Source organism: Gorilla gorilla, chromosome 10 (genome assembly GCF_029281585.2).
Source record: "Gorilla gorilla gorilla isolate KB3781 chromosome 10, NHGRI_mGorGor1-v2.1_pri, whole genome shotgun sequence".
NCBI classification, from domain to species: domain Eukaryota; kingdom Metazoa; phylum Chordata; class Mammalia; order Primates; family Hominidae; genus Gorilla; species Gorilla gorilla.
In genome coordinates, this window is record NC_073234.2 from 122455676 (window position 1) to 122469645 (window position 13970).

At 36.9% G+C, this 13970-nt stretch overlaps 1 protein-coding gene across 5 annotated transcripts in view; it reads right to left on the reverse strand.

Moving 5' to 3' along the window:
- CRY1 (cryptochrome circadian regulator 1) overlaps positions 1–13970 on the reverse strand; it is a 102680-nt gene that overhangs the window by 74283 nt on the left and 14427 nt on the right. Inside the window, exon 1 of one of the 5 annotated variants that reach the window (XM_055358953.2) lies at positions 7387–7511. The exons of 3 other annotated variants lie outside the window; for them this stretch is intronic. In XM_055358953.2, the coding sequence (XP_055214928.1) occupies positions 7387–7460 (74 nt within the window). In that variant the 5' untranslated portion in view covers positions 7461–7511. Of the gene's footprint in view, positions 1–7386; positions 7512–13970 lie in introns of those variants that run through there. One more of the 5 variants, XM_055358954.2, reaches the window with a different exon arrangement.

Below are 13970 nucleotides of genomic sequence, written 5' to 3' on the forward strand. Positions count from 1 at the left end.
GATCGCGCCATTGCACTCCAGCCTGGGTGACAAGAGCGAAACTCTGTTTCAAAAAAAAAGAGTAAAAATAACTGGGAATTTTGGTGTATAGAACAAAATAAAACAGAACTATCGTAAACTTCAACAAAGTAAGAATAATCTGGCACTGGTGGTAGAAAGAAATACAGTATGTTAAATGATCCACACCATGAAAGATAAGGAAACTGGACATTGCCCAAAATGAGACACTTATTCCTAACATTTCATATTTTCATAAATGGAAGCAATTTCTACTTCACAACCAAGATGAAAAAGTAAAAGGAACATCTTCAATTTATCTCTGCCTCTGCATTAAAAAACAAGGAAGTACACATGCTCAACCCAGCCCTATAGGATGTAGTTTCTATTCTCCCATGCAGTGAAATTATAGAGGCATTATCCACTCCTGCTGTGGTTGACAAGCACAGTCTATGACTATGTTGCTAAATAAGTCTAATTCAAAAATAAAGTATCATAAGGCTCATTCTGACTACACAGTCGTACAACCTAGTTTTTACCAGGAATAAAGTGTATATTATTTCTGACAGTACAACCCTCCTTTGTGTGTGTGCATCTCTCCTTTGATTAGTCCGAAACTGGGAAAGTGAAGATTATTGCCCATCCCCCAACACCAACTTTACAGTTCAGTAAAATCATAATTCTAAAATAATTTTTAAAAGTTCATCCTAAGTTTAGCTATTCTTACATTTTACTTCCTTGTTATATTCAAGTAAATTTACTTCTTTTTATTTTAAAATGGTGTATATAATATGATCCCATCTTCATTTCTCTATATCCATTCATCCTTTTATCTTTAAATGTACATAGAGAGACCCAGAATGATTTACATAATGTTTAAGATGGTTATTTCTAGATGGTAGATTAAGTTTTGTTTTGTTTTGTTTTGTTTTTAAGACAGGGTCTCACTTTGACACCCAGGCTGGAGTGCAGTGGCACGATCTCGGCTCACTGCAGCCTCGACCTCCCAGGTCCAAGTGATCCCCCTGCCTCAGCTCCCCAAGTAACAGAGACTACATGGGACTACAGACATGTGCCAACACATCTGGCTAATTTTTGTATTTTTTGTTGAGATGGGGTTTCACCATATTGCCCAGGCTGGTCTCGAACTCCTGAGCTCAACATCTACCCGCCTCGGCCTCCCAAATTGCTAGGATTACAGGCATGCAACACTGTGCCTGGCTTAGATTAATTTTCTTGTTGTTGCTGTTGTTTGTTTTGTTTTTGCTTTTTCAAGACAGAGCCTTGCTCTGTTGCCCAGGCTGGAGTACAGTGCCACTGGAGATCATGGCTCACCACACCCTCGACCTCACATGCTCAAGTGATCCTCCCACCTCAGCTTCCTGAGTAGCTGCGACTACAAGCACATGTCACCATACCCAGCTAATTTTATTTATGTATTTGTTTGTTTGAAGAGACTGAGTCTCACTATGTTGCCCAGGCTGGTCTTGAACTCCTGGGCTCAAGCAATCCTCCTACCTTGGTCTCTCAAAAGGACTCAATAAAACAAATAGGAAATAGTCTACAGAAGCGTTTGCAAACTATGGCCCACAGGACAAATCTGACCTGTGGCTTGTTTTTGTATAGCCCACAAGTTAAGAAAGGCTTTTAATTTTTAAAGGGCTGCATAAAAAAAAAGAATATGAGACAGAGACCCTATGTGTGGCTCACAAAGCTGAAAATATTAACTGTCTAACTCTTCAAGAAAGTTGCCAGCCCTTACTTCATCTATACTATCGACTCTATATTGACAAAAGGTACAATCTACTGTAACTCATAATTCACTGATACACAAGAGAATTTTATATATTAAGGAAATCAAATTTTATCTCACAGACTCCCTTTTATCCCTTGGGATGTTGTCTTTAGATGCTGACATGGTGATATCGGCATGCACAACTTTTATGATTATCTAAAGTTCCCAATCTTTTCTTTTTGATTTTAGGACTGCATGTTAGGAAGACTTTTCTCTTTTCAAAGGCAAAAAAAAAAAAAAAACTTCCTTAGTTTTCTTCTACTACTTTTACAGTTTTGTTTTTCACATTTTACATCTGTGACATCTGGAAAAGAGGCCCTTCCATGACTAGGAGTAAATAACAATCTATACAGAAAGATACCAGACTGCAGATTAATGGGGGGAAGAAGGTGTTGGAAAAGTGTAGGGGAGAGGAGAAGGAAGACAATGAACAGAAGTCTGGGACAAGGCTGGAATCTTGAAACTGACTGAATGATAATTTATAGGTTTCCTTCTGACAGATGTTCTCAACCGAGGATGTTCCATGGGCCATAAGGCAGTCAGTTCCTAACTATTCCATAAGAACAAGAGCTTCAGTAGAGAACAAGATCCAATCATTATTCTCTTTGTATCTGAATTTATCTCTAGATTGTTGTATTTCTCTTTGTTGCTATTATACACAGAATTTTTCTTCCTGTTATATTTGCTAACTGGTTGCTTATATGTAGCAAGGGGCCAGCCAACTATGGGTCAAGCCAGCTCATTGCCTTCTTTGTAAATAAAGTGTTACTGGAACACAGACATCCTAATTAGTTTCATGCTACAACAGGAGAGGTGGGTAGCTGAGAGAGAGATCATATGGCCTGAAAAACCTAAAATATTTATCATCTGGCCCTTTACATTAAAAGTTTGCCAATCTCTGATATATAGGGAAACTATTTGATTACAATTTTTTGAGGTAAAATTGTAATACATATAATACAAAATTAATAATTTTTTATTTGAGACAGTGTCTCACTCTTTTGCCCAGGCTGGAGTGCAGTGCCATGATCTTGGCTAACTGCAACCTCCGCCTCCTTGGTTTAAGCAATTCCTGCCTCAGCCTCCTGAGTAGCTGGGACTACAGGCATGTGCCACCATGCCCAGCTAATTTTTGTATTTTTTTTGTAGAGACAGGGTTTCACCATGTTGGTCAGGCTGGTCTCAATCTCCTGACCTCAAGTGATCCACCCTTGTCAGCCTCCCAAAGTGCTGAGATTATAAGCATGAGCCACCGCACTCAGCCCAAAATTAATAATGTTAAAATGTACAATTCAGTGGCATATAGTACATTGATAATGCTCTGTGACTATCATCTCTATCTAGTTCCAAAACATTTGTATCACAAATGGAAACCCTGTACTGATTACCTTGTACCCATTAAGGAATCACTATCTATTTTTCCCCCTGCCCCGAGCTACCACTAATTTGCTTTCTGTTTCTATGAATTCACCTGTTCTGGATGTTTCATATAAACGGAATCATATAATATGTGATCTTTGGTGTCTGGTTTCTTTCACTTAGAATGTGTTTGACATCCATGTTGTAGCATCTCATTTCCTTTTATGGTTCCATCACGTGAAGAGACCATATTTTGTTTATCCATTCATCAGTGGACAGACATTTAGGTTGTTCCCACATTTTGGTGATTGTGAATAGTGTTGCTATGGACATTTATGTATAAGTTTTTGTTAGAATGCCTGCTTTAAATTCTTTTGGAATTCTGTGAGTGATATTGCTGGTAATTCTATGTTTAACTTTTTGTGGAAATGCCAAATTTTTCTACAGCAGCTGTACTATTTTATTCTCTCACCAGCAATGTACAAGGGTTCCAATTTCTCCACACCCTCGCCAACAATTACTTTCCGTTTAAAAATTTTTTTTTTTTTGAGATGGAGTCTTGCTCTGTCGTCCAGGCTGGAGTGCAGTGGTGCAATCTTGGCTCACTGCAAGCTGCACCTCCCAGGTTCACACCATTCTCCTGCCTCAGCCTCCCGAGTAGCTGGGACTACAGGCGCCCGCCACCAGGCCCAGCTAATTTTTTGTATAAAATTTTTTTAATAATAGTCATTTTGGTGCATATGAAGTGGTATTGCACTGTGGTTTTGTTTTGCATTTTCCTAATGACTAATGGTGTTGAACATCTTTTCAGGTGCCTGTAGCCATTGTTTGTTTTATATATATATATATATATATATATATATATATATATATATAAAGTATATATATAAAAAGTATATATAAAGTATATATATAAAGTATATATATAAAGTATATATAAAGTATATATATAAAAAGTATATATACATAAACTATATATATAAAGTATATATACATAAAGTGTATATATATAAAGTGTATATATATAAAGTATATATGTTATATATATTAAGTATATATATAAAGTATATATATATATATACTTTAAACTTCGACAAATAAAACTGAAAAGACAGCACATCAACAGAAAAATGAACAAGACAATTAAAAGGTAATTTACAGAAAGAAAAACCTCCAAAACTAATATGTATAAGAAATGTTCAAACTTAGTAACTAGAAAAGTACAAATTAAAAGAATCAAACATCAGTTTATGCTTATTAGATCAGTAAAGTTTATAAAGCTGGATAATTTTTAAATGTTGGGACATAAGGATATGAGAAGACTCATGCATTGTTAGTGGGAATACAGACTTGTTCAGCTACTGTGAATAGCAATCTGGCATTTCTTAGTCAAACTACATATGGGGCTAACCTATGTCCCAGCAATTCTATTGATTTGTATATACACTCCAAACAAATACTTAACACAGAGTCATGTGCAAGGATGTTCACTGCAAAACAATTTGTGGTGACAGGAAACTAGAAGTAAACAGGTAGCTATCACTAAGATAACAGATATAATATGGTAAAGGTCTCACAGAGCATTATACAGCTGTTAGAAGCAATGGATTAGCAGTATCAACATGAGTACATCTTAGACATTTAGTGCTTGTGGGAAAAAAACAGAATAAGAAATACAACACAATAGCATTTATGTAAGTTAAAAATAAATGCACATAAAACAATATCTGTTTTGCATGAACACATAGTTACAAAAAGATAAATATATTAGAATATAACCACAATGTATACTGTATAACAAACAATGTATTTATGTATGGGAGAAGGGAAATTCAAATAGGAATAAAGGAGGCTAAAGAAAGAAAACAAGGAAGAGACCTTACATAAACCTGTAATGATAATGTCTTAAACTAATTCTCTGCACCTAAGGCTAATAAAAATTGTATCTAGCCACATCGCTGGATTCTCTTATTTTTATTCATTTATTTATTTATTTATTTATTTATTTATTTATTTATTTTTTGAGATGGAGTCTCGCTCTGTCGCCCAGGCTGGAGTGTAGTGGCGCGACCTTGGCTCACTGCAAGCTCTGCCTCCTGGGTTCACACCATTCTCCTGCCTCAGCCTCCTGAGTAGCTGGGACTACAGGCACCTGCCACCTTGCCTGGCTAATTTTTTTTTTTTTTTTAGTAGAGACAGGGTTTCACCGTGCTAACCAGGATGATCTCGATCTCCTGACCTGGTGATCTGCCTGCCTCGGCCTCCCAAAGTGCTGGGATTACAGGAGTGAGCCACCGCGCCCGGCCTGGATTCTCTTATTATTAATAGTACCTTTTCAGTTGATTCTCCTAGATATTTTGGGATATAATAATATTGTCCTAAAAACAGCAATAAATTTTACTTCCTCTTCCATTTTTATACCTTTTATACTGCATTAGTTAGTACCTCTGGCACAATAAGTAATAGTGATGACAGCCAGCATTTGTATCTTGCTCCAGACTTTGTAGAACTTCTAAATTTTACCCATTAAGCATGATGCTGACTTTTGAGCTGATTTGGTAGCCTTCTATTTCTGGTTTAGTACTAAATTTTATTAGGAATAAATATTGAACTTTATCAAAAGTATTTTCAGCATCTATGGAGGTGATCATATAATTATACTCTGATCTACTAATATAATGACATATTAATATATTTCCAATACTGTATTCCTGCATTTTCAACATGAATGTAGGATACACACTTAAAATATGCTTCTGTATCCTATTTGATAATTCTACACATTGTTTCCTCTTCTTTTATCATGTTTTAGAACAATTTATATATCACTGAAGTTACACGTTTCTTAAACTTTGGTAGAACCCAACTATGAAACTATCGGAGCCTGATGTTTTTTGTGGAGGTAACTCTTTGACAATATTCTTTATTCCTTCCATAGGAGTTATGCTTTGAAAAGATCAATAAAGTATAAAAACATCCAGCAAGTCGAAGAAAGAAAAAGAAGAAAAAAATAAATATCTATTAGTAATGTAAGAAAGGGACTATCATAGCAATTGTGGTACTTATTAAATAAAAGAATATGGTATACAACTTTAGCAATACATGTGAGAATGGAAGACTAGATTTAACGGCAGGTATTTTAGGAAAATATGCATTAATGGCAAATTCAATTATCAAACTGACTGACAAGAAACCTAGAATAACCAATAAACACAAATGAAATAAAAAGTATGTCAAAGATGATCTAAGTCAGGAATTGTTTCACTGCAATGAACAGAAATCTACTCAAACTAGGTCAAACAAACAAAAAAAAGCATTGGAAGAATATAGGAGTATTTCATGGAAACTTGTGCTCAAGTAGTATAGTTAAGTCTAAGGATTCTGGAATGTTAGAACCCAACGCCTTTTTGGAATTGAATTCTCTCTTGTTTGTTCCTTTCTGCGTATGTGTTCATTCTTTTGTCTTTCTACAACCACCTTTCTATGCAAAGATATCTATTTTTTATGACTACTCAGTGCCAAGGCCCAATACCAACTGACTACAGTCTCTGCATTCCTTTTCCAAATTCCAAATGGGCAAAGCTTAGCTCAGGTATCAATTATTGACTCAATAAACCTTCCAGAGGAGAAAGAATGAAAGTAGATTACAGAGTCACCAGCTACTAAATTAGAGGCTAAATTCATGTATTAACTAGGGGTTTGATGTGGGTAGTTTGATGTGTGGACTGGACAGGAATCTTGAAATTGCTATAAAAATAATCCGACTCCTCCCAAAAACCCCTGAGCCAAATTGCTTTATAGGTGAATTCTAGCAAAGGTTTATGGAACACAGAAGTCCTATGTTATTTATACTGTTGGGGGCATAAAAAGGATAGGAAGTTACTATAAGGCTAACATGATCTCATTGTTAAAATTAACAAAATTAGCTCCCAAAAGAAAAATATGAATTAATCACACTTGTGAACAGAGATGTCAAAGTTTCCATGTAAACACACATTCATATTAACACATATGTGCATATATGCACATTTATATTTTCACATTTTAAAACTACTACCCGTGTTGTATTTCTTATCTTCTTATGGGTGATATTATACAGACACTTTCTTCATATCATTTGAATTCTTTACTATGATTGTATTTTTCATCAGAAAAAATCCACATTTTAAAAATTAAATAGCCTAGAAATGATCGTAAAATATTAAAAATTTACATTAACACTTATATTTACTTACCTCACTGAATTGGAAATGATCCAATAAGTAGTGTTGGAATAACTGGCCATCATTTTGTGGAAAATGATCATCATTTGGGGAAAAAGAAGTTAGAGTGTAACCTCAGTGTCAATGTAAATTCTAGATGGAACAAAGATTTATATGTGTAAATAAAACTCTAAATGTATTAGAAAAACATTGTAAATATTTATATCATCTTTGGGTGGGAAAGGGGCATTGAGGCTTATCGCTAATGATATAAACCATAAAAGTTTGAATACAAAAAAGTTTAACATGTAAAATATATTTTTTTTATTTCTCTCTCTCTCTTTTTTTTTTTTTTGAGACGGAGTGTCGCTTTGTCACCCAGGCTGGAGTGCAGCGGTGTGATCTCGGCTCACTGCATTCTGTCTCCCTGGTTCAATCGATCCTCTTGCCTCAGCCTCCTGAGCAGCTGGGATCACAGGCATGAGCCACTGTGCCCGGCCTAAAATATACTTTTTAAAAATCATAATCATAAAGACTGCCATTACTGGCTGGGCACGGTGACTCATGCCTGTAATCCCAGCACTTTGGGAGGCTGCAGAGGGCAGATCACTTGAGGTCAGGAGTTCAAGACAAGCCTGGCCAACATGGTAAAATCCTGTATCTACTAAAAACACAAAAAAATTAGCTGGGCATGGTGGTGCATGCCTGTAATCCCAGCTACCAGGGAGGCTGAGGCAGAAGAATTGCGTGAACCCGGGAGACAGAGGTTGCAGTGAGCCAAGATTGCACCATTGCACTCCAGCCTGGGCGACCAATTGAGACAGAGTCCGTCTCAAAAAAATAGAAAAGACTGCCATTCCTTTTGTCTTGCTATATGCTCCTCTTTCAGTATTCTCACCCATTACCCTAATTTTAATTATCACCTCTCAAAAGACTGTTTCCAATTAAAAATACACACCTAGTCCCAACTTCTCTTCCTAGCTTCAGTCCCTGCTAACCAACTGTATCGGGATATCCCACTGTTACCCTAACTTCAATACACCTAAAACAAACTTTGATACACCTAAAATTAAGCTTATCCTAATTTCTAAACTAGTTCCTTTTAACTTTGTTATGTCTCTCTTCATGGGATCTCAAAATATAATCAGTGACTCCTCCTTTTCCAAAAACCTACATGTCACTCTACTCTGATGGTTATTCTTCTTTTTAATTATCTTCCTTTCATTCAATCTTTCCTTTCTATTCCCACATTACCCCAAATTATGCCCCTAATTGCAAAAAATATTAACACTAAGCCAGACAATTAAAAAGGGTATTTTAACCTCAAAATTAGAATCTGACCCCATACCATACATAATACCAATAAAAGGCTTGGCAGCACATTCTCTAAGACATATACACTGTAGCACAGTAATTTAATATTAAGTCATTCTATTACAGCCTTTTAACTCCTGCTGGCCCACATCACTTAAAACAAGAAAACTAAATAAAAATACGTGTCGGCCGGGCGCGGTGGCTCACGCCTGTAATCCCAGCACTTTGGGAGGCCGAGGCGGGTGGATCACGAGGTCAGGAGATCAAGACCATCCTGGCTAACACGGTGAAACCCCGTCTCTACTAAAAACACAAAAAATTAGCTGGGCGTGGTGGCGGGCGCCTGTAATCCCAGCTGCTGGGAGGCTGAGGCAGGAGAATGGCGTGAACCCAGGAGGCGGAGCTTGCAGTGAGCCGAGATCGCGCCACTGCACTCCAGCCTGGGCGACAGAGCGAGACTCCGTCTCAAAAAAAAAAAATAAATAAATAAGTAAAATAAAAAAAAAATAAAAATACGTGTCATTAAGATATTTAATTTGTTGTTGTTGTTGCTATTGAGAAGACAGATAGGATAAGATTAAAATGGCAAAAGTAACCAGAGTCAATAGAATCCTCTTTTTTTTAAATAGCATTTTTTAATCTCTAGGAAACCCTAATACCCAATTATTTAAAATATGCAACCCAAACCAAATAAAAATATTTGAGAATGAATTTTATGTCCAATTTTAAAAACCTATCGTTCTATCTTTTATAATACTAAAAATTATTTTGGTATTACCATCACAGAAATCATACAGTTCTAGAACTAGAAGGGACCTTGGCAATTATGTAGTTAACATACATTAAAACTACTAAGCCGGGCTCGATGGCTCACGCCTGTAATCCCAGCACCTTGGGAGGCTGAGGCGGGTGGATTACCTGAGTTCAGGAGTTCAAGAAAAGCCTGGCCAACATGATGAAACCCCGTCTCTAGTAAAAATACAAAAATTAGCCAGGTGTGATGGCGCATGCCTATAATCCCAGCTACTTGGAAGGCTGAGGCAGGAGAATCGCTTGAACCGAGGAGGTGGAGGTTGCAATGAGCCAAGATCGTGCCACTGCACTCTAGCCTGGGCAACAAGAGTGAAACTCTGTCTCAAAAAAAAAAAAAAAACAAAAAACAAAAAACAAAAACTACTAGTGATCTCCAATTTATCAATTCACACAAATAACCAAATGCCTTCTATACCCTGTGCAAAGCATACAGAGGCCATGCTGACTGATGGACATGGCTAATTTCAGTTTGACAAAAATAAAATAGGCTACTGCTTTCTAATAAGTCCAATTCCTATTCCAATCAGTTAAAGTTCTAGACATATGAAGAGTCAGTTGTGTTTCTCAAACACGTTCATGCCAGCTGAACTTATTTTCATCACGTAATTTAAATTTTATATAAACTGAGAATATAAAAAGTAAAGGTGTTTTATAGAAAATGAAACTGAATGCTTCAAAAAGGCTTGATAAAAGGTGAATCACCAAAAAAGTTTGTCTAATTAACTATCTGTAGACAAGACAGCTAAACTAGATGGGAAGAAAAAAATGTACTAAAGGAATTCTGTATTCAAGTTTGCTTCACCATGGTCTTTAAGGTTTTAATCAACTTTAATGAATAATAGGCAATATCAGTCTGCGGGTGTAATTTACGCAGGAAAGTCAACTTGAAATTCCATCAGCAAAATCAGCAGAACAATACTCATTTATACATTCAATACACAAGGACATATTGACACCCACCCTGTGCCACGTATTGAGCCTCCAGACCTAACTATGGTTTTAAAAATATTACTCTGAATTCCACATGGAACAGATGGGAAAGGTAGGCACAAAAATGGAAGTGGAAAACTTAGGAGGCTTTTACGGTAATCTTGTAAAAAATGCTGGTGGCCTGGATATTATGATAGCAGTGGGAGGGTGTTATTTGAATGGATATGAGATTTAATTTGAAGGGAAAAGCTCTAACAATTGTTTTAGGACTAGATATGAAGTTTGAGTACAAAAAGAAGAAAGGGTAGCTCCTGGGTTTTTGCAGAACTAGGTGAATGATGACATTTACTGTGACATAGAGAAGCCATGGGAGGTAGAGGAGATGGAGACAAAATCAGCTTAAGATGCTTATTTTGAATCCAAGTAAAAATACTAGATAGGCAAATCCGGAATTCAAGATAGAGGCCAGTGCAGGTAATACACAATAGGAAATTATCAGGTATTCAAGTATGCAACTAGATGAGATCACCTAAAGAATAAATGTGGATAAAGAAGTGAGCAAAAGAACTCAGACATGGAATCAAGCCTTACATCAAAAACTATCAAATTAATGCACACTTTTCTGTTTTTTTTTTAAACGATTTCCTTTTTCAAGTAACTGCAGGTTCCAATGGTGTCACATAAGAGACGATTTCTTAGAAACTTCCTTTTCAGGCTGGACGCAGTGGTGCATGCCTGTAATCCCAGCACTTTGGGAGGCTGAGGCAGGCAGATTGCTTGAGGTCAGGAGTTCAAGACTAGCCTGGTCAACATGGTGAAACTCCATCTCTACTAAAAATACAAAAATTAGCCAGGCATGGTGGCACACACCTGTAATTCCACTAGCTACTCGGGAGGCTGAGGCAAGAGAATCACCTTGAACCCAGGAGGAAGAGGTTGCAGTGAGCTGAAATCATGCCACTACACTCCAGCCTGCGTGACAAAGTGAGACCCTGCCTCAAAAAAAAAAAAAAAAAAAAAAAAACCTCTCTTTTCATGTAAGTACACTGACTCATGCATCTTCAAGAAGCTGATCTAATTTGGATATGTGTCCCTGCCCAAATGTCATATTGAAATGTAATCCCCAGTGTTGGAGGTGGGGCCTACTAGGAGGTGACTGGATCAAAAGGGCAGGTTTCTCATGAATTATTTAGCATCATCCCTTTTGGTACGTCTTTACAATGGCGAGTTCTCATGAAATCTGGTCATTTAAAAGTGTGTAGCACCTCCCCCCTCACTCTCTTGCTTCTGCCTTTGCTATGTAACATGCCTGCTCCCCCTTTGCCTTCCACCATGGTTGTAACCTTCCTGAGGCTCCCCAAAAGCAGATGCTGCTATGCTTCCTGAGCAGCCTGCAGAACCATGAGCCAATTAGACCTCTTTTCTTTATATATAACTCAGTCTCAGGTATTTCCTTATAGCAATGCAAGAACGGCCTACTACAGAAGCATTCTAGAATTCCTCCTCTCTCAGTCTCATATCTCACACCCAGCACTCCCCAACACATACACACAAACACACACACACACACCTCTAGAACTCACACTCATCACCTTTACCCCTTTTCCCACCCCTTTAAAGTTGTCTTTCCTTTGTTCTTTCACAATTGTCTTTGCAGATTTCCACAGAGGTCCTTTTTAACATTGTATGTTCTAATTGTCCTTTAGTGGTGTGAAAGTTTCCTTACAGGGAAGAACCATAACCTTCATCTTTGTATCTCCAATGACTTGCACAGTACCTGGTAGATAACAGGCTCTCACTGAATGTTTTCCTGAATGATTAAATGAAGGGAGAGAGATTTACCCAAGGTCAGTACCACGGCCATTTAATAGGAAAGTAAGAATTATAAAGTAGGTCTTAGTACAGTCAGATGTTCTAAACTTACTTCAGTCTGTCATTCAAAGAATTACATATTCAGGCCTCACCTTATCTATATATTCTATTTCTTATTTATCATCCTGTGAATACACTATGCTCAGTCTTGACTAAAAGTTATCTATATATTTTATTTATTTATCATCCTGTGAATACACTATGCTCAGTCTTGACTAAAAGTCTAGTTATCTAACCAAAATTCACTTTTCCTTAGCCTGTTCAGAACCTATGCCTTGAGCTAATTTCTTACCTCTCTCATAAAAAATCCCCCTCACATTCCAACCTGAATCATTTCCCCCACTCCCCTCCCCTCACCTGCTACACACACCTTTGTTAACATCTGATACAATCTGATTTCTATCCTTACACCTACACTGAAGTGTTATCTCAAAGTTCACCAAAAGCCTTTGTAACAGATAAAGTATAATTTTCAAAATAGTAAAATCATGACTCTCATACAAACACGAACTGAAGATCTGGCAAAAAAATTTACGTAATTCATTGATTAAGGAAGAAAGAAATATGATGTTAAAACTGATTCAAATAAGAATCTGATTTACTATTTCTCAACTTACAAAATTCATTTTCATGGCACAAACATAATTTGCATTGGTATGGGCAGAAAACATTTGTACTGCTTTCAGTTTTCTACAACTTAACTTTTATCCCTTTTTACAGAGTTGTAAAACAGCCTTGTCAATCAAATACAAAGATGCATATCCCTTAATCAGAATCATATAACTCCTGGAGGGTCCTCTAAACAACATCTAGCATTCTAGATATGCAATAATTTCCTTTTCCCACCTCTAAGTCTTTGATAATTTTTCCTACATAATTGTCAAAACTCATTCTAACCTGCCTCCTGTAGTGCAATGTAAAATCACTCTTGCCACATTCAGTTTCCATAATATGGCACTCTCCTGGATCCTCTTTTTACCTCTCTGGTTCTCTTTCGCCTCCTTCACCAGCTCCTATTCATCTTAAATATAGTATTCGCTGAGTTTTTTCACTGGGCTTTTGACTAACATAACTTTTTATGGCTGTATCCAATCTTATCCAGGCATGCTTCATCCATTACTTATACAGGAATTATTCCCATATGCACAGATCCAATGTCTATAATTCCCAGAGTGAAATTTCTATTTTCTCCATTTCTCATGTTGATATCTTAGCAGTGCTTCAAATTGGCCAACAACCTAAACTCACTCTTTTCCTCACCTACATACGGTCTATTTCTGTGTTTCCTAACTTAATGTCTAATTGTCACAGAGGCACAAAGTATGAGGATCTTACACTCTACTTTCTCCCTCACCCTCCTCCTCTATGAAACTGTGTTTTCCAGGCAGTCACCTAAGCTTTTCACTGTACCTCTACAGGCTTCCTCTTATATCTTCCCCTTCCTCATAGCCTTTCCCCTTGTTTAAGCCTATATTATCTTTCACTTGAACTGTTGATAAAGTCTCCAAACTAGTATCTTGACCCTCTCTTCTAACATTCACTCAGCTACTAAATTTATATTTCCCCAAACAAGGGCAGCTTTTCTGAACTATACCCACTTATCTGAGTTCTTATATAATAGGCAACAATGTTGTTTTAGGATATCCACCTACTTCCTACTCATTTTACTTCAGTTACTTCAGTTCAGT